The sequence below is a fragment of the Stomoxys calcitrans genome, chromosome 1 (assembly GCF_963082655.1).
Source record: "Stomoxys calcitrans chromosome 1, idStoCalc2.1, whole genome shotgun sequence".
NCBI classification, from domain to species: domain Eukaryota; kingdom Metazoa; phylum Arthropoda; class Insecta; order Diptera; family Muscidae; genus Stomoxys; species Stomoxys calcitrans.
In genome coordinates this window covers 19,960,353-19,986,569 of record NC_081552.1, presented here as the reverse complement: position 1 = coordinate 19,986,569, position 26,217 = coordinate 19,960,353, and the positions used below count along the sequence as shown (strand labels likewise).

The 26,217-nt window shown below is 40.6% G+C and overlaps 1 protein-coding gene across 1 annotated transcript in view; it reads left to right on the top strand.

Annotated features, from left to right (window-relative positions):
- The window catches only part of LOC106084653 (uncharacterized), a 145,536-nt gene that overhangs the window by 105,763 nt on the left and 13,556 nt on the right, over positions 1–26,217 (top strand). Inside the window, exons 5-12 of the mRNA XM_059364477.1 lie at positions 2,704–2,923; positions 3,020–3,137; positions 10,473–10,631; positions 10,694–10,779; positions 10,846–11,119; positions 12,074–12,118; positions 18,612–19,481; positions 19,651–19,921. Of these exons, the coding sequence (XP_059220460.1) occupies positions 2,704–2,923; positions 3,020–3,137; positions 10,473–10,631; positions 10,694–10,779; positions 10,846–11,119; positions 12,074–12,118; positions 18,612–19,481; positions 19,651–19,921 (2,043 nt within the window). The remainder of the gene's footprint in view (positions 1–2,703; positions 2,924–3,019; positions 3,138–10,472; positions 10,632–10,693; positions 10,780–10,845; positions 11,120–12,073; positions 12,119–18,611; positions 19,482–19,650; positions 19,922–26,217) is intronic.

Sequence of the window (26,217 nt, the reverse complement as noted above, 5' to 3'; positions counted from 1 at the left end):
CATTTTTATACCCACCACCATAGGATAGGGGGTATATTCATTCGGTCATTCCGTTTGCAACACATCGAAATATTCATTTCCGACCCTCCAAGTATTTATATTTCGGATCGTTGTAAATTTCTAAGGCGATTTAACGATAACCGTGTGTCTGTCTATCCGTCCGTCTGTTGTAATCACTCTACTGTCTTCAAAAATTGAGATATTGAGCTACAATTCGGCACATATACGTTTTTTTATTGCACGCAGGTTTAGCTCTTGAACGGATCAAATCGGACCATATTTGGATATAGCTGCTATATAGATTTCGCTGAAATTTAAAACAGTGAGTAGTTTTGGATCTCCCTACATCGGACCCAAATATGGTTTAGATCGGACTATATTTAGATATAGCTGCCATACAGACCGATCTGCCGATAAAGGGTCTGAAGCCCATAAATGCTTTATTTTTTATCCGATTTCGCTGAAATTTAAAACAGTGAGTAGTTTTAGGCCTCCCGACATCGGACCCAAATATGGTTCAGATCGGACTATATTTAGATATAGCTGCCATACAGACCGATCTACCGATAAAGGGTCTGAAGCCCATAAAAGCTTTATTTACTACCCGATTTCACTGAAATTTGAAACAGTGAGATGTTTTAAGCCTTTCGATCAAATATGGTCCAGATCAGACTGTAAAAATATAGCTGCTATATTAACCAATCTTCCAATTATGGGTCTTAATCCCACAAAAAGCGAATTTATTGTCTAATTTCGTTGAAACTATTACTTGTATAAGAGTTCTCCGGACCTGAATAAATATGATCCAGATCCAGGTTGTGGAGTTAACATATGATGATTAATATATTCATGATGGCGGGTATCCAAAAATTCACGTTTTAATAAGTTTTTTTTTTTAACATTTCTGATACGTCTGCACAATCAATTAATAAGTGGGCAGCGGGCTTTTCGTACCACAAAAAAAATATCCGCATAAGTTTTATACGAATAAATTGGTATTGATAACACTTCCAAAATAATTGTATTCATTTTATTTAGATTTGTGATGTTTTTAAATTAAAAGAAGAATTTCCGGCTATGAGAAAGTTTTTTTTAACCTCCACCATAGTATGGGGGTATACTAATTTCGTCATTCTGTTTGTAACACCTCAAAATATGCGTCGAATAACGTATATATATTCTTGATCGTCGTGACATTTTAAGTCGAACTAGCCATGTCCGTCCGTCCGTCCGTCTATCTGTCCGAAGCACGCTAACTTTTGAAGGAGTAAAGCTAGCCTCTGGAAATTTTGCACAAATATTTCTTATTAGTGTAGGTCGGTTGGGATTGTAAATGGGCCAAATCGGTCCATGTTTTGATATAGCTGCCATTAAAAACCTATTTCTAGAGGGTGCAATTTTCGTCCGATTTGCTGAAATTTTGCAAATAGTGTTTTAATATCACTTCCAACATATGTACTAAATATGTTTCAAATCGGTTCATAATCTGATATAGCTGCCATATAAACCGATCTTGAGTCTTGACTTCTTGAGCTTTTAGAAGGCGCAATTTTTATCCGATTTGACTGTTATTTTGCACGTAGTGTTTTCGTATCACTTCCAACATTTGTGCGAAGTATGGTCCAAATCGGTCCATAACCTGATATAGCTGCCATATTAACCGATCTGGGATCTTGACTTCTTGAGCCTCTAGAGAGCTCAATTCTCATCAGATTTGGCACAAGTTTTGTACAACGGCTTCTCCCATTGTCTTCAACATACGTGTGCAATATTGTCAGAATCGATCTATAGCTTGATACAGCTTCCATATAAACCGATCTCCCGATTTTGCTTCTTGAGCCCCGAATTGGACTATAACTTGATATAGCTCCTCATCCGTCCTCGGTCCTTATTTATTATTCTCTGTTTGCCTAAAAAGAGATACTGCGCAAAGAACTCGACAGATGCGACCATTGTGGAGGGTATATAAAATTCGGCCCGGCCGTTTAAATAGCTCCATGCAACATTAAATAAAGTTATTTGCAAATAAAAACGATTAACTACAGGACATATGTTTTTTATTAGCCAACAACTATTAAAATTCGGCCAAAATTATAAATCGATGTTTGTCGCCATCTTGTATTCTACACACCTCTAGCGAAATTTTCGGTTGCAGCCAAGACATTTATGTTGCCACTGAAAAATATTGTGTAGAATACAAGATGGCGACACACATCTCCTATTAATTTTGCCCGAATTAAATTAGTCGTTTTTATTTGAAAATATCTTAATTTCATGTTGCATGGGCCTATCAAAACATAGATTTTCACTCGTAATTGCAAGAAAAATTTGTCCAATGCCTATTAAGTCACCCTGTTACATAAAGATTTCAAATTTCATTTGAGCTGCATGCCTGCAAGTGAAATTGTCGGTAACGGTAGCGGTAACGAAAATTTCGCCAGAGGTGCATACTGCCCCTTAGCAGAATGCCCCTAATCAAGCTTTATTTGGATATAGCTGTTATATACACCAAGCAGCAAAGCGTTTTTAGATCAAATAATTTTTTTCTTGTAGGGTTGATTCAAAAATTTAGATTTCCATTTCAAATACGATCCAACTAGGTGGAAATTGGTCAGGTTTTGTTTACGGATATTACCTGATAGGTTGTTATTAAATAGGTTTTGGTAGGTGTATCTTTTTAAAAGGTCTTTTTCTTCTTTTCAGAATTTGTTCGGGCAAACCTCTTAATAATGTCTGATATCCAACGGTCAAAGTCAACATCTGTACGTGATTCGACTTCCGCTACAGTAACTTTTTCTAAACTTAAAATGAAGTTGGCGAAACATTTTCCCTTCATAGGTGAGACATTACTAGAACTGAGAAAATATTTAGCAGACATTGGGAATGAGAAAGTATTGACTGATATCATTAATAAATATAGAAGGTAAAAATTCTAAAACGCTTAAAGTTTCCGCCATATTCGTTTCTATTCCAAGTATGATTTATTATATATATATATCGTTCACATTTCATTTTATAGAGGCTGCTACGAGGTGTACAAAGATGTGCTAGACAGTTCAGAAATGAGTAGAATGTTGGCAGATAATATAATTAGAGTTTTGGATATACTCAAGGATATGAGCATAAAATTCTTTGAGGTAAGTAATGGGGTAAAAATTCGTTTATTTGAAATACTTTTTGTCAAAACTCGAGAAATGTTAAAGTTTTTAATTTTAATTTTGTTCAAAACATGTGAATTCTATAAAAAATGGTTTTCAATGAAAATATTCAAAGGTTTTTTTACCGTTTTATAGATTTTTTTTACCTTACGCCACTACTGTAGTACAAGGTATTATAACTTTGTTCATTTGTTTGCAACGCTAAAAATGAGAAGAGCAAAACCCATTGATAAGTATACCGATCGGCTTAGAATCACTTCCTGATTCAATTTAGCTATGTCTGTCTGTCTATTTCATGTATTCTAGTGATCAAGTGGCATTTGTTGTCCGAATTTCGTAAAATTTTTCACAAGTTAATTTTTTGGTCGAACGCTATTATTTTTGAACAAAATCGGAACAGATTTAGATAAAGCTTCCATATATCATTTTCATCCGACATGGACTTTTAAGGCTGTACAAGCCACAATTTTGGTCCCATTTTTTACAAAAGTTAGTGGTTCTGACTGGTTAAACAGGTGATGTGTGTCGTGTGGTCCCTGGTCACAATCGGGACATACATCCTGTACGTCGGCATCAACCTTGCTCTGTAGGAGTTGAGACGGCTGCATTTTTAAAGCGCATCACGTTTCATGGCATTTTCCCCTAGGTAATGACCAGCGGGGCAAAACTTTGGCCGAGCAGATTGAAAGTTCCAAGTTTTGCACGGTGAATGAGGATGCCCCACAAGTATTACGAGTAGATGCAGCAGCTCGCCATATATTGCCATTGCATCCCCTGATCTCTTGAATGACGTAACCTGGCAAGCCGTCATTTCTTTTGGATCAGACCACCTTCCCATAATTTTCATCATCGACCGACCTGCCGACTTTATAACCTCTGAATGCCGGACGTTTATCAATCACAAGAAGACCGAATGGGTCGGCTTCAGAGAGTACACCTATCGCCACTTCAGTGAACTGACACCCCCTCGAATGTGCTAGTTGCCGAGAGGAAATTATCATTAACATAGCAGCCGCTCGCTTTAAACAAGTCGGTCGAATAACCCAAGTGCGGCACAATTTCCCGGCGCAGGCAGTGATACCCGCAGACGAGCGTGATGCGATTCGTTGTACGGACCCCACTAATCCCAGAATCAGCGAGCTGAATCTGGAAATAAAAAGGGTAGTCAACGAACATAAGCGGAATTTGTGGCCGGAACACTTGGAGCAATGTAACTTAGGTACCGGTTAAGTCACTCTCAAACCCCGGTAGACGAGATGACAGGACCTCAGTCACTTTTGGCGACGCAACTGTAACTGATCCGAAGAGGTGCGCCAGGTTGTTCAACCGTCAATTTATTATGCATTCCGAGAGTGACTTCCAATGAGCGATGAACTTTCTTAATTCAATAATTAAAATTCTTAAAATTCAATAATATGCCAGCGTTGTTCGTTTGTAAGACGATTCATGGTTAGATATGGATTTCTACCGGGTAAATACCCAACGCTTGGGTATTTATTGGGTAAATACCCAATAAATACCTTTTTTGGGTATTTATAATTTTGCAGATATATTGGGTATAAAAACATGTTGCAAACAATTTTTGATGATTTCGAATTCTTCGTGTATAAAACTGATCTTCTGATCTCATATAATCGGATTTTAATTATATATAGCCGCTATATAGACCGATCTCCAGACTTAACTTAACTTAACTTGACTTACTCTTGAGGCAATAAATTGGTCATTTTTCATCCGATCCCGATATAGAGTATTGAGCCTTTTATGGGCTCAATGCTCTATATCAAGAGATCGGTCTATATGGCAGCTATATCCAAATATGGGTCGATCTGGACAATATTCAACAAAAGGTTTAAGAGGGGTACCAGAACTCGCTGTGCTAAATTTCATCGAAAAAGGATGATAAATGCTTCTTTTATTGCCTCATTACACTATATCGGGTGATCGGTCTATATGGCAGCTATATCCAAATATGATCCGTTCTGGGCCATATTTGACAGGAATGGATAAGGTTCTACCAGAACACATTGTGCCTAATTTCATCGAATTCGGGTAATAAATAGATATTTTATGTCCTCAATGTTTTATGGAGATCTTTCGGTCGGTCTATAGGGCAGCTATATCCAAATATAGTCCAACCTGAACCACACTTCACAGAAACGGGTAGGGGTCTACCGGAACTCACTGTGCCAAATTTCGTCGAAATCGGTTAAAAAAATTACCGATTTATTGCCTTAAGACTTTAAGTCTGGAGATCGGTCTACATATAACTAAAATCGGATTTTATGAGATCGGAACATCAGGTTTATATACAAAGAAAACAAAATGTTTTTATTCCCAAGATATGTGCAAAATTACAATATAAATACCAACTTTTGGGTATAAATGGGTAAATACCCGGGTATTTACCCAATTTACCGGGTAAATACCTTTTGGGTATTTACCCATCGCCTATCTATATTCATGGTTAAATTATAGACCAAACTGAAGATGTTTGACAGTGAACAAAACACGAAACGTGCGTGAGCTGTTTAAACCAGTGTTGCCAAAAAGATAATAGCTAACCCTTTATTTGAGGACATCGCCAACACGTCCCTCCAATCAGGCCCTAAACGCTGGGTCGAGAATTGTCTGTGTGGTCGCCAGTTATTTGTGCATTTTAGGGCTTAGAAGTCGAAGCACCGTAGAGTAAAACTCGGAGTTCCCCAAGGCGAGGTGATATATTCGGCACTGTTTAACCTCTACCTATCATCCATTAACACCCCCATATGTGGACGATTGTACGATCATGGCATCAGGTCCCCGACCCATTGAAGACATCTGCGATAGGTTGACGTCACCCTCAACGAACTTGCCTTGTTTTTCACTGCAAAAGATCTGAATATATCTGCCATCAAATCTTCAGCCACATTGTTCGCTACAAATACACGTGAGGTAAATACTGAGCTGAAAGTGATGGTCGATGGAGAAATGATTCTGACCATCAAGTGTCCGAAAAAACTTGGTGTCACATTTGACAGCTCTTACACATTCACCCCACATGCCACAGCAATTTGCAATAAAGTCAAAAGCAGAAACAAGGTCCTCAAGTCACTTGCCCTCAGCACTTAGGGTGCAGACAAAGAAACCTTGTTGACCACGTACAAAGCAATTGGCCGGTCTGTGGTAAGTTATGCAGCGCCAATGTGGTCTCGTCAGCTCTGTGACACGCAGTGGAATAATATTCATATCTGTCAGAATGCCGCCCTTCGAACTGCGATGTGCTGTCTACTCAGTTCTCTAGTGGACCACCTCCATCAGGAGACAAAGATCCTACCCATGCAAAGACATAACTACATGCTGTCTAAGCAATGCCTTCTGGGCTGTTATCGCAGAGACCACCCAAATCATCATCTTATGGATTGGTATCCACCGCCCAGAAGCCTTAAGGTAGATCTACATGATCTGGAGCGTAAGGTTCAGCGCTGCAATAGAGAACCTCTAGATCTAGCCGGTCTAGACAACATTAATGCAGACACGGTAGCAGATGCGGTAAATAGTTACCGGATGAATTTGGTCCTTGGAGAACGACCGCCTCCCATTGCATCTGAAGAAATTGAACGCCTCCGACAAATTAGAGTAGTTCTGCCCCAATTACGATTCGGCAGATGCAGGCTGTAGTAGCTACAATGTTGATCCGGTCTTAACAAAATTTTGCATGATATATTTTACTATACGTCCCATTACGTATGCGAAATTTCATCAAAATCGATCCAGATTTAGATATAGCTCCCATATATATCTTTCATTCAATATGGCTTTTCAGGGCCGTGAATCTACAATTTTGGTCCCATCTTAAAAAAATTTTGCATGAGATGTTTTATTTAACGTCTGATAATCTAGATATTATATGCCCATGAGCATTCCATCAAGGAACAGGGCCAAACTTCTCACATATCAATGAGTGCTGTCCGATTGAAGTTTAAGCTCAATGATAAGGGGCCTCATTTTTATAGCCGAGTTCGAACGGTGGACCGAAGTGCGACACCTATTTGGGGTGCCATACGATTTTTATACCTACCACCGAAGGATGGGGTTATATTCATTTTGTCATTCCGTTTGCAACATCTAAGACGATCCATGTTCGTCCGTCTGTCTGTTGAAATCACGCTACAGTCTTTAGAAATAGAGATATTGAGCTGATTCTTGTTTTTGTCCATAAGCAGGTTAAGTTCGAAGATGGGCTATATCGGACTATATCTTGATATAGCCTCCATATAGACTGATGTCTCGATTTAAGGTCTTAGGCCCATAAAACCCACATTTATTATCCGATTTTTCTGAAACCTGGGAAAGTGATTTGTGTTAGGCCCTTCGACATCCTTCTTCAATTTGGCCCTGATCGGTTCAGTTTTGGATATAGCTGCCATCTAGACCGATCTATCGATTTAAGGCTTTGGGACCATAAAGGTACATTTATTGTCCGATGTCGCCGAAATTTGGGAAAGTGGGTTGTGTTAGACCCCTTCGACATCCCTCTTCAATTTGGCTCAGATTTGGATATATGTAGCTGCCATATAGACGGATTTCTCGATTTAAAATCTTTGCCCCATAAAAGGCACTATTATAATCCGATTTCGCTGAAATTTGACACAGTGACTTATGTTAGGCTTTTCGACATCCGTGTCGTATATGATTCAGATCGGTCTATATTTGGATAAAGCTACCAAAAAGACCAATATTTTGATCTACAAAATTGAACAATGACTTGTACTTATAAGGCCACTCAATGTCCGTACCGAATTTGGTCCAATTCGGACCATATTTCGATATAGCTGATATGGGGGCATAAATTATCCATTGTTCACGGGACTATGACGAAAAGTGGTTTACATATATACCCGAGTTGGTCCGCCCGACCGAGCGTAACGCCTTTTTACTTGTTTTAAATGGCATAGTTCCTCACAAATGTCGCCAGCATTAGGAGGATTGTTGTTGTTATAGCCACATTTTTATGTCGAGGTGGCGATCTTCGTCAAGGTGAGCAAGCTCGTTCCGGCCCAAAGGACCGATCGCCCCGGGAACAGGATGGCCATGGGTTATTTAAAGGCGCCAATAACACTCCTTGTCATATCGAGCATCGTAGGCAATCAGTATTTATGCAAGAGCCGGTGCCACCCGACCTCTCACTGAGACTCTCCGCTTGATACCGCTGATTGTCCGCGACTGCAGTTACATGCAGTTACAGCTACTCCGGATGGAGCATTACACGCAGCTAAGCTTCTCGTGACAGCAATGAACACCACACGGATCGGAACTCAATGTTCCACCTTGTGTGGTGCTCACAGGTATCCCGTTAGTAGGGGATAACCACCGCTGAAAATTGTTTCTAATGTTCTCGCCAGTTTTCGATTCGAGAGACAAACTTTAAACAAAAATTTTTCTAGGACATAATGATTTTTTTTTTAATTCTAGTTTTATTATTTTAATTGAAATTTTATTCGTAAAAATATATTGTTTGTTAGTCTGAAAAAGTTTTCCAAAGAACAATTAGTAATATTTAATTATAATTTATATGAATTACATCAGCAATGAAATGAAAATTTTTAAGGACTTTTAAGGATTTTTAAGGAAACAAAATTTCGAACTATTGATTAATTCGGCAGAGCCCGGCCATCAATACAACTTCCAACAGATGCACAGAATCATGTGTATACCATGGTAGTAGTGCAATTGTGTAGACTAAAAATCTGCCACAGCTAGTAGATAGGGTTATTGAGCGTGGTTAATGTGGTACTTATATCATAGAGGCGTTTTCGCAATAATTTCGGTATAAGTACAGCATACCAACATACGGCCCTTGAAGCCTTCACACCTAATATCCCATAGTGGTTGGCGTGTGTTACGATCTCTGGCTTTCCTTTTCCATTTGCAAAGAAAATCTCCGACCATTGTGTTCATCTCAAAAGAGAAACAAAAAACAAAACATTTCGTTTTTTTTTCTCTTAGAGTTCCATAATTTACAATACATTATTTAAGGCAATTGTTACAAAGGGACGAAAATTCAAGTAGAACTTTTTTAGTTCTGTTGGCTTTGACCGTAGATTTGAGTACAGTGAAATATTTTTTAAAACATTTTTAAAATTTACTTTTTGAATTTTTGATTTTTTTTTCCAAGAAAATCTTTTTACAATGAAAAGATTTTGCGAATAATGACTTTCGTATTACAAACATCTTTATTGAAATTCGACGAGTCAAATTGCATGTTTACAAAAAGGTGGGTATTAAGAACGTGTCTCACAGTGAAATACCAAGTTTTTCACGATAACTTTTTTTGAAAAACTTCAAAAATATCCATGATTACAAAACGCTTTTATTAAAATGTTGTCATAAATAATGGGAATGGCCTAATGAATGAAATCAGAAAGTCTTTTTGCTTCAAAATCTATTATCTACAAAAAGTAATCGTAAAAATATAAATTTTCACCGTGAAAAACGGACTTAATACCCACATTAAGTGATCAAATGTGTTAAAATAATATTAGTGAGCAGCAAGTTTTATATTTCACAAACTGCAAGTTTTATATTACAGTATGCGCTTTTAAGACAATTTAGGCCCTATCGTAAGAATATCTTGATTCGATTTTTCAAACGGCATACAAAGTTTAAGTGCGACTAGATTTAGGCATAGGTTCTATGCATAAAATGTAGTACGTAGACTCGGTGGTGTAGGGTCGTACATTATCGGCTCAACCCGAATTTTGCCTTTCCTTACTGGTTTTTGATATAAGATTACTGGTTACTGATTTACTGGTTCTTTGATATAAGATTTTGATTTTTGAATTTTTGTTTTTTTTTTAGTTTAAAAACGCGTTTTTACTTTTTTATTATTGTTTAATTTTTTATTATTTGTTTTTTTTTTTAAGTTTAAAAACGCGTTTTTACTTTTTTATTATTGTTTAATTTTTTATTATTTGTTTTTCTATTGCTTTAATTTTTTTAACATTTATTTTTTTTTATTATTGTTTATTATTTCATTTTTATTTTTGTTATTTTTTTTTTTTTTTTTGATGGAAATAGCCCATAGTTTTTTTTATTTTTTTGTTAAATAGCCCTATGACTAAACATTCAATTTCATTTTTCAATTCAAAATCTCACGTCCTGTTGAACAGAGGCGGTGATTCCCGAAATATTGCCGAAAATAAAAATTAGTTAAATAAGAAACAACAACATCTGCTTTTTCCTCCAAATCTAACTAACTCTTCGCATTAGTTTTTTTTAATTATACTTTTTGTTTCTTTTTATAATTCTAATATTTTCTGGCCTTCTTTTCAGTTAGACGAATTTCAACACAGAGTTTGTGAACTTATTGCCATCTATATTAGCTGTAAGCTTAGTGTAAGTGTCGACTGTGATATGGAGGATGAAAATCTGATTGGTAACAGCATAGTCTATATAATGCGGAGGCATTTATATTTGCGACAAAATGATGAGGTAACCATAAATGTTATTTGCCTCATATCTTTAAATTAAAAAGCATTGCATATTATTTAAAGGATGCCAATCTTTACAATGTCCTTAGAACTCTGGTTTATATACCAAGATTTTTTAGTGCCCGCAGAATTGTTTGTGCCATATTTGAGTGAGTAGTTTTTTTTATACTAGTTGTTGTTTTCATATAAAATTAATTTGTCTTCTTAACTTACAGAGAATTCATACCTTTAAAAGCACCCGCCGAAGTTCAACAACTTCCCGACAAATTATATATGTTGTACATAATCGTTTTCTATCGTTGGATGAAAATCCAACAGGATGCTGGTGATGCTGAAGCTGTGTTGAATTTTGCCGAGAGTTTTATGAAACCAAGCGTGAGCTTATGCACTAATCAACTGTATTGCCAGCATTTGCCCCGCTATTCCAGACACAGTATGGCGACGCGAACCATTTTAAAAAATATGCACTTCTATAATGATTTAAGAAATGTAAGTTGTAAGCTTGTGTTAAAAATGTGAATTTCTTTGGATTGTTACACCCTACACCATAGGATGGGGGTATATTACTTTTGTAATTCCGTTTGTAATACATAGAAATATTGATCTGAGACCCGACAAAGTACATATATTCTTGATAGTCTTTGCATTATAAGTCGATTTAGCCAAGTCCGTCCGTCTGTCGAAAGCACGCAAACTTTCAAAGGAATAAAGCTAGGCGCTTGAAATTTTCCACGCATATTTTCTAAAAGTGTAGGTCTGTTGGGTTGTAAATGGGCTATATCGATCCATGTTTTGATGTAGCTGCCATATAAACCGATCTCGGATCTTGACTTCTTGAGCCTCTAGAGGGCGCAATTCTTATCCGATTTGTTTGAAATTTTGCATGAGGTGCTGTGCTTAATATGGTATTGAGCCTATAGAGGGCGAAATTATTATCCGATTTGGCTGAAATGTTTTTTTTTTTTACTTTCAACAATTGTGCCAAGTATGGTCTAAATCGGTGCATAACCTAATATAGCTGCCATATAAACCAATCTTGGATCTTGAATTCTTGGGCCTCTAGAGAGCACAATTCTTATTCGAGTTGGCTGCAGTTTTGTACAACGACTCATTCTATGACCTTGAACATATGTGCTAGATATGGTCTGAATCGATCCCTAAATTGATATGGCATCCATACAAAACGATCTCCCGATCGGTTGAAATTTTCGCAATGACTTTTACCATGGCCTTCAAAACACAAACCAAGTATGGTCCGAATCGGTACACTACCTTGTATAGCTCCAATAGCACAGGAACTCTTATTCATTATCCTTTGTTTGCCTATAAAGAGATATAGGCCAAAGAACTTGACAAATGCGGTCCATGGTGGAGGGTATGTAAGATTCGGCCCGGCCGAATTTAGAACGCTTTTAATTGTTTTTTATTGAATTTTTTCTGCAGGCCTGCATAATTGATAATGCCTATAAGTTATCTGGTGCAATATTGGTACGTAAGATTCCCTTTAAATAATTGTTAATATGTTTGGTAACGCCATGAATTATAAAGGAAGGGAATTATAAAGGTTAAGACTAGTCAAGCGAAAAAATTTCTTTAATCTACTTATAGTGAATTAAGCAATTTGAAAATACTTTCGCGCATGGGATAACTATGAGCATCACGCAGGCTGGAATTTTGAGCCCCAATCTGTGTGGTATTTCTAGTTATCACGAGAAGCTTAGGTCTATGTAAGCACTGAGGAGGCAGCACGTCGTCCTTCGAACGGCATTCTGACTAGAGCTGTCGTTATTTGCTCCATTCGATAGTATCGATATTTTTCTTCATAACTATCGATAGTATCTAAATTTTTTTTTTAATATTGCTGTGTTTTATTATAGGCCCACCCGGTGCAAGTCAGATGTTCTGCATAGAAATGCAGTGCAAAGTAGTTCGATATCGAAGATATCGATATCATGCGAAACAGATAATAATAACCAATTAATCGTGATTTGCTATGTATAATGCAAAAAGAAGAAAGAAATGTGACCCCCCGACCTCTCCCGTACGGCATTTTACGCAACAGCAGCATCCCAGCCCAAATATTGCCAGGCCAGTGCCGGGCAGTTAAACTGCAACGGACTTCGTGGTAAGATCGTTGAGATTGTGGACTTTATGAGTCGGAAGAGCATATTGGTCGCAACGATCCAGGAGACCAAGCTGACCAACACCTGCAGCTTGCACAGTTGTCCCGGTTACATTGTGCTACGTAAGGATCGCTCAAGGAATGGAGGTGGGGGATTGGCCTTCGTAATACACCATTCCGTGCAATATAGATCTATCTCATGGCGCTAGTGACCCCTAAATGGAATGCTTGGGGATAGCAGTCAGGTCTGGTACTGCCGAAATAGAGCTATACAACGTTTACATACCGCCGGTTGGTAGCTGTGTCCCGATTAATGGCCAGGCTTAGAACCCCGACATAAGTGGGTTGCTATCTGGCCATAATCGTCTGGTTCTAGGGGACTTTAATACGCATCACACGTCATGACATTCTCCCCTAGGTAACGACCAGCGTGGCATAGCTTTGGCAGAGCAGATTGAAAGCTCCACGTTTTGCACGGTGAATCAGGATGCCCCCACTAGGATTACGAGGAGGTGCAGCAGCTCGCCAGACATCTCCATTGCATCCCTTGATCTCCTGAGTGACGTATCCTGGCAAGCCGTCATCTCTTTGGGGTCAGACCACCTCCCCATAATTCTCACCATCGACCGACCACCCGACTATATAACCTCTGAGCGCCGGACGTTTATCAATCATAAGAAGGCCGATTGGACTGGCTTCAGAGAGTACACCAATCGCCGCTTCAGTGAACTGCCACCCCCCTCTGATGTGCTTGTGGCCGAGAGGAAATTCCGAGACATCATTAAAGCAGCAGCCGCTCGCTTTATACCAGCCGGTCGAATACCCCAAGTGCGGCCCAATTTCCCGGCGCAAGCAGTGGTACTCGCAGATAAGCGTGATGGGATTCATGCTATGGACCCCGCTAACCCCAGAATCAGCGAGCCGAATCTGGAAATTAATAGGGTAGTCAACGAACATAAGCGGAATTCGTGGCTGGAACACTTGGAGCAATGTAACTTTGGCACAGGTTTAGACAAACTGTGGTCTACTGATAAGTCGCTCTCGAACCCCGGTAGACGGGATGACAGGACCTCAGTCACTTTTGGCGAAATAACCGTGACTGATCCGAAGAGATGCGCCAGGTTGTACAACCGTCAATTTATTGTGCATCCCGAGATAGACAGGCCAAGGAGGAGAGCCATTCGCCGTATTCGTGGTCTCCGAGCCGATGAACAGCCATCACAATTTACCGTGGGCGAGGTTACGAATGTCATCCGTGGCGCCAAATTATCTAAGGCGTTGGGCGCCGAATGAATCTCTTCACCTACATGATCTGGAGCGTGAGGTTCAGCGCTACAAGAGAGAACCTCTAGATCAAGCGGCATATCAAGCGGGTCTAAACAACATTCATGCAGACACGGTAGCAGATGCAGTAATTGGCTACCGGGTGAATGTAGTCCTTGGAGAACGACCGCCACCCATTACACCCCAAGAAATCGACCTCCCCCGGCAAACCAGAGTAGTTCTGGCTAAATTACGTTCCGGCAGATGCAGCCGCCTCAATTCCTACAGAGCTAGGATTGAGCAAATATAGGACAAGCTCGTATCATTGTCTTAATTTTGAAGGCTTTCTATTAAAAAACAAACGTTGACTTGTGAATAAGGGAATTGTTGGTTAATCCAATAATTTGTAGCAAAAAACAAAGCATATTTCAACAATAAATTACATTTTACCGAAAGTATCGATAGTGTTAAAAACTATCGATATAGATGCAAAAATAAACAAATCTTTACTATCGATAGTGCCGTCGTTAGTTTACCAGCTCTAATTCTGACAGATCTGAATATTATTCCACTGTGTGTGTCACAACTTATCCGCATAAAAGCCAAATTCTTCAACATCAGCCTTTTTTGCGGCCATACCCCGACGGAAGACAAGGATGAACAGACAAAGGATATTTCCTACGAGCGCCTAGAAAGAGCATATGACCGCTGTCCCGCCCATGATATTAAAATAGTTCTGGGCGATTTTAATGCGAAAATAGGCAAAGAAAATATGTTTGCCCCAACAGTAGGAAAATTTAGCCTTCACAAAGAAACTTCCGATTATGAATTGAGGCTAATAGACTTCGTCGTGGCAAAGAACATGGAACAACGATTCACACGGTCACATGGTTGTCCCCCGATCAAAACAGTAGAAACCAGCCCGGCACGGGATAACTATGATCATCACACAGGCTGGAATTTTGAACTTCAATCCGTGTGGTGTTCTTCGTTATCACGAGAAGCTTAGCTGGGAGCTACCGGGTGCGTCCACAGGTTGCAGATAGTGAAATGCTGTATACGGAGTAGCTACAACTGCAGTCGCGGACAATCAGCGGTATCGAGTGTAACATCTCAGTGAGAGACCGGGTGGTACCGGCTAATGCAAATTTGCCCATGAACATTCCATTAAGGAACTGGAGCAAACGTCGCACAAATCAATGAGTGCTGTCCGATTCAATTTTAAGCTCAATGATAAGGGATCTCCTTTTTATAACCGAGACCGAATGGCTTGCCGCAGAGCGACACCTTTTGGAGGAGAAGTTTTTACATGGCAAAGTATCTCACAAATTACATGGCAAAGTACCTCACAAATTTTCTGATGGTCCTGCCAGGACTCGAACCCAGGCGTTCAGCGTCATAGGCGGACATGCTTACCTCTTCGCTATGGGTGGCACTGGCTCTTGCCTATACTGAGTGCCCATGATGCTCGATACGACAAAGCGAGTTATTGGCGCCTTAAAATAACCAATGACCAACATGTTCCCGCGGCGATCGCTCGTATAGACTGGAACGAGCTTGCTCGCCTATAAGAGCTTGGTGAGGATCGCCAACTCCAACTGCAAATGTGGCTACAACAACAACGAGAAACCAAATAGATCATTTTCTCTGGCTTTCTCGCCTATGCCAACGACATCCATATTATGAGTCGTTCACCGGAAGAAGCAATAACATCTTTTGAAAGTTTCGAAAGGGAATCAATGAAAATGGGTTTAGCAGTAAATGTTGGAATGGATGATAGGTAGAAGTTAAACAGTGCCGGAGATATAAACTCGTCGTGGGGAACAGCCTGTTTCATTATACGGTGTTTCGATTTCTTATCCCTAAATTCCACAAATGACTGGCGACCACACAGATAATTCGCGTCCCAGCGTTTCAGATTTGGCTGGAAGGACGTATTGGCGATGTCCTCAAATATTTTGGCATGGCTGACCATGTCAAATACCTTCTCTAGGCCCAGTGCCACGAGGACCGTCCTATCACATGGTCTGGGCTGATTGAAGTCACGGCAAATGTGTGCGGTGATGGCATGCAAAGCAGTTGTTGTACAGTCTTCGAAATCCATGTTGATGCTCGGCGAATGGAAATTCTCCATCGAGGCTCGGGAGGAGTAGTCCCTCAAGTATCTTGGCTACTGGTGTGAGGAGGGAAATCTAGCTGTACGTCTACCCCTTACTCGGGTCCTTTCCAGGCTTCAGTAGCGGGATCACTCTGCCCATCTTCCAGACATCGGGAACTATAAGAGTGTTTAAAGGCAGGTTGAGGACAGTTAAAGGTACTCGGCTCCAGGTAGATTCAGATTCTTCAGCATCAGTTTAGAGATTCCGTCGGGGCCCAACGCCTTGGATGACTTGGCGCCACAGATGAAATTCGCTGCCCTTCGGAGACCACGGATACGAGGAATGGCTCTCCTCCTAGCCCTGTCACTCTCGGAATGCACAATAAATTGACGGTTCAACAACCTGGCGCACCACTTCGGATCAGTTACAGTTGCGTCGCCAAAACTGGCTGAGGTCCTGTCAACACGTCTACCGAGGTTTGAGAGTGACTTAGCAGTTGACCACAGCTTGCCTAAACCGGTACCTAAGTTGCATTGCTCCAAGCCACAAATTCCATTTATGATGTTTGACTACCATGTTAATTTCCAGATTCAGCTCACTGATTCTAGGGTTAGTGGGGTCCGTGCAACGAATTCCATCACGCTTGTCTGCGGGTACCACTGCCTGCGTCGGGAAATTGGGCCGCACTTGGGGTATTCGGCCGGCTGATATAAAGCGAGCGGCTGCTGCGTTAATGATGTCTCGGAATTTCCTCTCGGCAACTAGCACATTTGAGGGGGTGGCAGTTCACTGAAGCAGCGATTGGTATACTCTCTGAAACCGGCCCAATCGGCCTTCTATTGTTTGATAAACGTCGGGCGTTCAGAGGTTATGAAGTCGGGTGGTCGGTCGATGGTGAGAATTATGGAGAGGTGGTCTGATTCCAAAGAAATTACGGCTTTCCAGGCAATGTCATTCAGCAGAACAGGCGATGCAATGGAAATGTCTGACCAGGTTCTGCAACTGCTTGTAATCTTAGTGGAGGCATCCACATGCACCGTTCAATGCTCTGTCAAAGTTATGTCCCGCTGGTCGTTACCTAGGGGAGAATGCCATGAAACGTGATTCGCATTAAAGTCTGCTAGAGCCAGACGAATACGGCCAGCAGCCCACTTACATAAGTCTGTAGGCTTGGCCATTAGCTGAGTCACTACTACCAACCGGCGGTATGTACACGTTGTATAGCTCTATCTCGGCAGTACCGGACTTGAATGCTATCCCCACGCACTCAATGTTGGGGTCACTAGCGCCAGGCGCAGGCGGTATGGGTCTATACTGCACGGAATGGTGCATCACGAAGGCCAAACCCCCACCTCCATTCCTTAAGCGATCCTTACGTAGCACATTGTATCCGTGACAACTGTGCAGGCTGCAGGTATTGATCAGCTTTGTCTCCTGCATCGCAGCAACCAATATGTTCTTCTGACTCATAAAATCCACTATCTCGTCGATCTTGCCTCTCAGACCATTACAATTCAATTGCAAGAAAAGATACACTTTCCGTCACTGGCCTGGCAATATTGGGACTGGGATGCTGCAGTTGGGTTTATTGCCGCACGGGAGCGGTCAAGGGGGTACATAGTCCGACGACGAGGACGCAGAAGGCGACGACGGCGATGCTTGTGACCCGCTGTTGTCTATTTTTGCACAGCACCTTAACACATATTCAGTGCGACTATAGTCCCATATTGACTTGAGGCCAGAGAAGATCGGAAATGAACCTACTCCATGCACCGGTTAGAGCTCACCGACCGATGATGGAGGCGGTTCAGGTAAACCGAACAGAACCAGGGTCCGGGGTTCTCTTCAATCCCAGCACGGACCAGAAGCGTGCGGAGAAGGCACTCCGGGATGTGCCTGTCCCATGACACTGAGACGGTAGCCCTTGCCGGTGAAGGATTCCATCGGGTCAATCCGGTGTGTACAACCGGCTGCCTTGGCAGTAAATGGAAATAAGGCAAAGTAGATGATATCAACTCCCACAAAGCTCTTTAACCCGAGCTGACAAAGAAAGTGGATATAGTTGGGAACTACAACTTTGAGATGTTTTTTGCAAGATTTTAAATGGAAATTAAATTTTACCGCAATTTTTAATGTGTCAAATTTTACATTTTCCTAGAACATCAAATTTATACATTTTCTGAGAGAATCAAATATTTTTCTAATGAATTAGGCAATTTTTTGCATTTGTGTAGTATCTTAAACCTTTCTTTGTAATTCATTTCATTTTTTCCATGATGTCTTAGTAAAAGGTTTGATTTTTATGCCGAAATTCAATATTTCACAATGCAATTAGCAGTTAGTCGCAATTGTGTACAGTTGAAATATCGAAAAGTAACATAAAAAATTGATTAAAACTTAAAACTGATTAAATGTGACAAGCAATTAATCATGTAATATGGTTATTACAAAGATGTTTCTCGAATGACATGAAATTTCTGTTTTCCCTTTCTCATAGAATCTCTGTGATGATGAAGAAGACGATGATGTTGATAATCGAAATGTGATAATTGAAGACGGATCGGTGAAAGTTATGACTTTTGCCCAATTATTCTCCGCCGTGGAATTGGAAATTGAGAAACCCGCTATCTCACAGGTTAAACATGAAGAAAGAACCATAGTTGATAGTGTTGATCTAACAGTGGAGCACGATGATGTCGAAGATTGTTACACTGCATCTCGAACTTGGCGAGAACGCTATGACAATTGTTTTGAAAAGCTGGCATTGGTGGTCAAGCAATTTAATTCATTGCAGCGGCTAAAAGAGAATTCCAAAGATGTTATATGCTTAGACATATCATCATCAGAAGAGGAAAAGCAAATAACAACAACGGAATCCGAAAATTTATTTGATGATAATTCTCCCATAAGTAATGCACCCATTGAAAGTTTCTCCACCAATGCTTTAGATTCTTTAAAATCACCTTCTAACCCTTCACCCAAAAAGGGTCTACGCACATATAAAGCAAAAAAGAGTATCACCTGTTCTATATCATCTGCCGACGAGAATTGTGGCTATAGCACGCCTAGTAAATTATTCGGTACCAGAATGTATAGCCCTAAACCAAGGTTTTGCAATAAATTACCACGACGCCATAGTTTACATATCCATCCAGAGCCATTGTATCAAGAAAGTGCTGAAGAAGTCTGCTCCGATGAGGATTCTTATAAAAACCTATTTTATTGTTCATCATCTCAAAGATTATCACCGTTAAGAGCCAATGGACCAGGGGTGCCGTATGCCAAAATAAACTCCACTCTTGGTGGTGAAAAAGTCATATTTTCCCAAACGTCACAGCATAGCCAAATAAGGGTTTGTGATGAACAGGTAATTACAAAAATTTGTTATATAGGCTGCTTTGGAATTTTGGAAAGAGACCTAGGAAAGAATGACACAATTTGTAACATTGAAAAATGTCTTTTGGTTTTGCACTTCATTATGAACAAAAAGTTTCAACAAAACTCGAAATTATCAAAATGTACTTTTCTCTTTTTAGAACCCTTCTCAAAAGTTCGAACAAAAATCCAAACATTTTGATAGCTCTCCTATGGATCCAACTACTGCCTATTCAAACCAACAGACTACAAATTCACCCTTTATGGCGCATTCAAGAAATGGGGAGTCCTCTGATTATTGGCCAGGCTCTACAAGTTGTGTATCGTGTTCACCATCTGTTATATCCAACAAGGGCTACGAAACAAACACCACTAATGTTGTTTTCCCCATTGAGAAAACATCGTTGAGGAGACAGTTTAAGGAACAGAAAGGTAATTAGTTTCAGGGTATTATGCTACGGTGGAATCGATACTTCGACGTTTGACAAAATTTACTATAGAAAAACAATTTCTTTTCATCTTTTTCATTTGTTTGGCTTTTTAACAGCCGGTCATGTGAGTCAATTTTTGTTTCATTGTTTTTCAAGTCGAGCTTAATGACCAAGCGAATGCAACATCCAAAGGAGAGATTGTTAAATGAGTCTTGAAGAAGCCTATGTGAAATTTCAACTACTGCTACCAGACTGTTCGCTGTAAGCTTTTTCACTGAGCAATATCTCTTCAAACAAACTCCAATTCCCCTCTATGGCCTTTGCATTGCAAAATGAATGCAAAGGCCATAGAGGGGAGTTGGAGTTTGTTTGAGGAGATAAAGAAACCCTATTATCGAAACGCGTCCACCAGTGGGGTGACATGTGTCCCGCCTTTTCTGAGGAACTGGAAATTTATTTTGTTCAAGACTCATTTAACAATCTCTACCTTGGATGTTGCATTCGCTTGGTCATTAAGTTCGACTTGAAAATGAAACGAAAAAAAAATATTAAATAAAATAGACAATAGAGTGAAAAATTAAAAAAATTTTTCGATAGCTAATATCTGAAGTTCCTTTTAGTCATCCGAGTCAGGCGGTAATCCAAAATGAGAGTACTATATGTCTGAAGAGAACCCAGCTAGCCATTGTAGGTTAGTAAATGCAAATTTTGGCCATGAACATTCCACTAAGGAACAGGGGTAAACTTCTCACATATCAATGAGTGCAGTCCAATTCTAGTTTAAGCTCAATGATAGGTTAGGTTATGTTCAAAAGAGGGTGCAGATATATATCCGCCCCATGTCATTATAGACATACACCTAAGCATACATACACCACACATGCTGGAACACAGGTCTGATGTGTGTGGTTTTCATCGCTGCCACGAGAAGCTTAGCTGCGAGCTACCGGGCGCGTCCACAGGTTGCGGATGGTGGAATGCTCCATACAGAGTAGCTGCAACGTCAGTCGCGGACAATCAGCGGTATCGAGCGGAGAGTCCCAGTAAGAGGTCGGGCGGCATCGGCTCTTGCAGAAATACTTAGTGCCTATGATGCTCGATATGACAAGGAGTGTTTTTGGCGTTTTTAAATAACCAATGGCCAACCTGTTCCCGCGGCGATCGGTCCTTTGGACCGGAACGAGCTTGCTCATCTGCAGGAGCTTGACAAGTATCGCTTCCTTCACATGCACTGTGGCTACAACAACAAGAACAACCTAAGCCAGTAATGGGCTTGTTGTGCGCTCCAAAAACAAAAAAGTAACCTCGAAAAAGAGAATTTTAAGTTAGGAAGTTTTCCATACCACTCCCTAAGTTGGTTCGTGTCTGGTACCGGTCCCCACCTAAGTACCGGTGTCTATTAGTTGCGAAAGACGGGCAATGACATAGGAAATGCTCCAATGTCTCATCATCTTCCCCACACTTGCCGCACCGATTTTGCATAAGTGAGCTCGTAGTCGTATATGTCCCGTTATGACACCAAAAGCTATACTGACCTTCTTCTTACTTCCTTTCAGTAATAGCCTAGTCCTCTCACGATCCCATCACCACCATAGGATTTTCGACGTCCTACCGACTGTTTCACTGTTCCACGTTATCAAGTTCATATAAAATTTTGGCTCCAAATGTGAGTGTGAGGTGGGTCGCCCAACCCCAAAACCCCTCAAATGAAAGGTATATGTCAGGAGAGTACGAATATAATTTCCCTTTCAATCAGGTGAAAAGGTAGGAGGCCACCAGACTTTATGGGGTCTGAGACAAATATTTCGAGGTATTGCAAACGGAATGACAAGACTAGTATACTCCCATCCTATGGTGGTGGGTATAAAAATCAATTTGTGTTTGTTTGGTTGTTTATTTGTTTGTTTGTGTGTTCCTTATAGACTTAAAAACGGCTGAACCGATTTTCTTGAAATTTTCACAGATGGTGCTTAATGATCCTGTGGTGCATAATGATCCTATGGTGAAAATATGGTACTAAATTTTTTGATATTTGAAGGGGGGCAGACCCTCCCCCTTATCCTAATTTACAGAAACGCTGGATCTCGGAGATGGATGGTGCTCTCTCTTGTGTGCTCTCTTAAATTAACCTAAAAGCAAAAATTTGGTATGCAAATTTCGGATGGGGTACCTAGGAGGGCCTGTCAAATATATATAGACCAACCACGACAATATGGGACTCAAATGAAAGGTATTTAAGAATAGAAAACGTATATGATATCCAATTGTCGGACCAAGTGTTTGGGGGACCACTTCAACCCCCAAAACACCCCTAAATCGGATATATTTACCGACCCTGGCAATATGGGATTGCAGAATACGAATTTGATATCCAAATATGGGACCAAGTTTCTGGGGGTCCACCCCTTCCTCAAAACACCTCCCAAACAGGACTTATTTACTGGCATATGGGGCTCAAATAAAGGGTATTTGAGTGTAGAATACGAATCTGATATCCAAATGTGGGGCCCTCCCCAAAAACACCCCCCAAAGAGGACAAATTTAAAAATCCCCATGAGAATATCGGGCTCAAATAAAGTCTTTTAAGAATGTAGTACATCTAACGTCCAACTTTAAATGACCCTAAACTCTCCGAGCGAATTCAAAGACCGATACAGATCATATGGGACTCAGATAAAGGCATCTATATTGTTATACTGTTACTCAAGCGATATACACGTACTATTTTCGTTGGATGGTATTTCATTAAAAGCTCTTTTATTGTCAAAACTAAATATTCAAAGGATAATTTTGGTCCATATAAAGTAAAAGACGGAGCAGCGGAGCGGTCCCGGTCCCGGAGCTTAAACTTGTATCGTATTGTATTGGAATAGTGAGTTGAATCAGAATTCACTGATCCAGCCAAGTTCCAAAATCTGTGGAATGGTTGCTATTTGAATGACATTGCAAATTGATTGGCATGTCCGTCTTCCGGCGAAGACATGAAGTTATTACTAATGGTAAAAGAGCACATTTAATTTTTTATCTCTACACCCAGAGAAAAGTTGATACCAAACGTGCTCATTTCAGTACCATACGGTATTGATAGTAAAGCAGCGCCGTATGGTACAAAGCAATACCAGATGGTATAGATGAAACATAAAATGATTAGTACCGTTTGGTACTAGCCTTATTATTATATTATTATAGAAAACGACTTAGGACCCAAAAAGGGTCATGTAGGTCCACGTTTTGCAATAGGTCCCAAATAGACCGATCTTCCGATTTTACTTTCCGACATCACAAAATGCTAATTTTCTATCCGATTTCCCTTAAATTTGAAACAAAGAATTCTTTTAAGCAATTCCCCACCCATGCCAAATATGGGCCAAATCGGATAGTTTTTCTATATAACTAAAACGATCTCCCGATTAATGGTTTTGGTCTATAAAAGACCTATTTTCAGCCTTTTGTGCTGAAATTTGGATCAGTAAGTTATATTATACCTCTCATATTTAGATATAGCTACCATATAGACCGATCTTTCGATTTTGGGTCACGGGACTTTACTTTACTTACTTTAATTGGCTATGACAGAATGTTTGTTCCACTAGCCGAACGTAGAATAGCGTTCCAAGCGCCTCGATCTTCTGCGCTCATTCTAAAATCTCTGACACCAAGTTTCGAGGTGTCTCCCACAACTTGATCTTTTCATCGGGCTTTTGGTCTTTCCGGTTTGCGTGTACCACCGTGTTTGCCTTCAAAAGAATTCTTTGCTAGAGCTTCTTCATCCATTCTGACAACATGACTTAGCCAACGCAGCCGTTGTATTTTGATGCGTGTAACTATGCTATCGTCATCATACAGCTCGTGGTTCATATGTCGCCTATATTCTCCGTTAACGCAAACTGGTCCATATATTTTACGAAGAATCTTTCTCTCAAATACTCCAAGCACTGCCTCATCTGCTTTCACAAGTACCCATGCTTCAGAACCATATAACAGCACGGGTAGTATCAGTGTCTTGTAAAGTGTAGTCTTCGTCTGTCGAGAGATGGCCTTGTTTCTAAACTGCTTACTTAGTCCAAAGTAGCATCTGTTTGCCAGTATTATTCCGCCTTCGATACTCCTTTACGTTCAAAGGTATTTCAAGCCATGTCTGAGTTTGGTATCCCTGCAAAATTAATAAGACTCTGCAGGATGACACTTGCTGATACGCGTTCCTCAGTAAGAATAGGAAAGAATCTCTCCGAACCATTTAATACCAAACGAGGTTTCAGACAAGGAGACAGCCTATCGTGTGATCTCTTTAATATCCTGCTGGAGAAGATTATACGAGATGCAGATGTGAATAGATATGGCACACTAATCACAAGAGAGCACATGCTACTCGCCTATGCCGACGATATCAATATCATAGTTCGGTCACCGGAGGTAGAAACTGCAGCGGTGAAAATGGGTCTGGCAGTAAATGGAGATAAGACGAAATGGATGGTTTCAACTCCCAAAAAGCCTTGCACAACCGAGCTGATAAGGATATGGAGAAAGTTGGGAACCACAACTTTGAGATAGTTAGTAACTTTATCTACCTCGGCACCGCCGTAACTGAATGACACCAGTTTTGAGATAAAGCGAAGAATAATACTGGCAAACAGATGCTACTTTGGACTAAGTAAGCAGTTTAAAAACAAGGCCACCTCTCGACAGACGAAGACTATACTTTACAAGACACTGATACTACCCGTGCTGTTCTGCTGCCGTGGTTCTGAAGCATGGGTACTTGTGAAAGCAGATGAGGCAGTGCTTGGAGTATTTGAGAGAAAGATTCTTCGTAAAATATATGGACCAGTTTGCGTTAACGGAGAATATAGGCGACGTATGAACCACGAGCTGTATGAGCTGTATGACGACGATAGCATAGTTACACGCATCAAAATACAACGGCTGCGTTGGCTAGGTCATGTTGTCAGAATGGATGAAGAAGCTCCAGCAAAGAAGTCTTTTGAAGGCAAAAACGGTGGTACACGCAAACCGGGAAGACCAAAAGCCCGATGGAAAGATCAAGTTGTGGGAGACACCTCGAACCTTAGTGTCAGAAATTTTAGAATGAGCGCAGAAGATCGAGTCGCTTGGAACGCTATTCTACGTTCGACGAGTGCATCAAATATTCTGTAGTAGCCGCGACAGGCGATCTCCAGGGATTTTTGCCCTAAGATACGTTTCTATCAACCTCTCAAGAGTCTTCAGCATAAAGGATGACAGACTAATAGTACGAAAATCTTTCGCCTTCGTGTGGTAGGGTTTTCCTGTTTTCGGAATGAAAATGATATTCGTGTCCCTACATCCCACATGTATGTATGACATTCTGACACAAGCAGAGTATATCTCCCTAAGCCAGAGAACCAGTCTATCAGACACAGCTTGTAATTCAACCGGTGATACATCATCAGGGCCTGGCGACTTAAAGGAGTCGAAACTTCTGATCTCCCAAAGGATTTTCCGCTCAGACACAATTTCCCTAATGGCCTCCGACGAATGCATATCAGTGACAACCTCGTTTGGCGCCCAGTTGTCCGTTGGAGAATTTCCCGGGAAATGTGTATCAACGAGTAGTTCTAGTGTTTCCTCACTAGACATTGTCCATACATTCTCTGACTTCTGGATATACCCCACCGAAATAGGTAACAGAATCTTCCTTAGCCTAGAGGCCTCAGATATATCCTCCACGGAGCTCCAGAATTCTACCCAGGATTTGTTCTGAGCCTTTCTAAGCTCGCCCTAATATTTTCTTAGCTCATCCTTAGAGATGTCCTAATCGTGTGGTGGTCTTGTGGCTTTTACTCTGTTGAAGAGTTTTCAGCAGTCCTTCCTTAAACCAACCAGCTCTGGCGTCAACCATAGCCGTCGCTGTTTGCCCCTTGGCTTGGCACTAGGGCATCCGGGCACTTCGTGGTCCTTTTCTAGTCTAGAAGGGATAGTGGTGCAGAACTTGTGCCGAAATTTATCGCAATCCGCCTTTCTTCTGTTTAGCCGAGGGACCACTACTTCCGTATTTTCTCCAAGGCTAAAACTAATATAACGATGATCAGAGAAGCTGTGGTCATCCAACACTTCACAGTCGCATATTCTTCCACTTATATCTTCCGATACAAAGGTAATATCTAGTACCTCCTGCCTGTTCCTGGTAATAAAGGTCGGTTGAACCCCTTTATTACAAATCGCCAGATTGCAACTTATAATATATTCCATAAGCAGCTCTGCCCTTTCGTTGACATCCGAACTTCCCCATATCTGGTGATGTGCATTATCATCACTTCC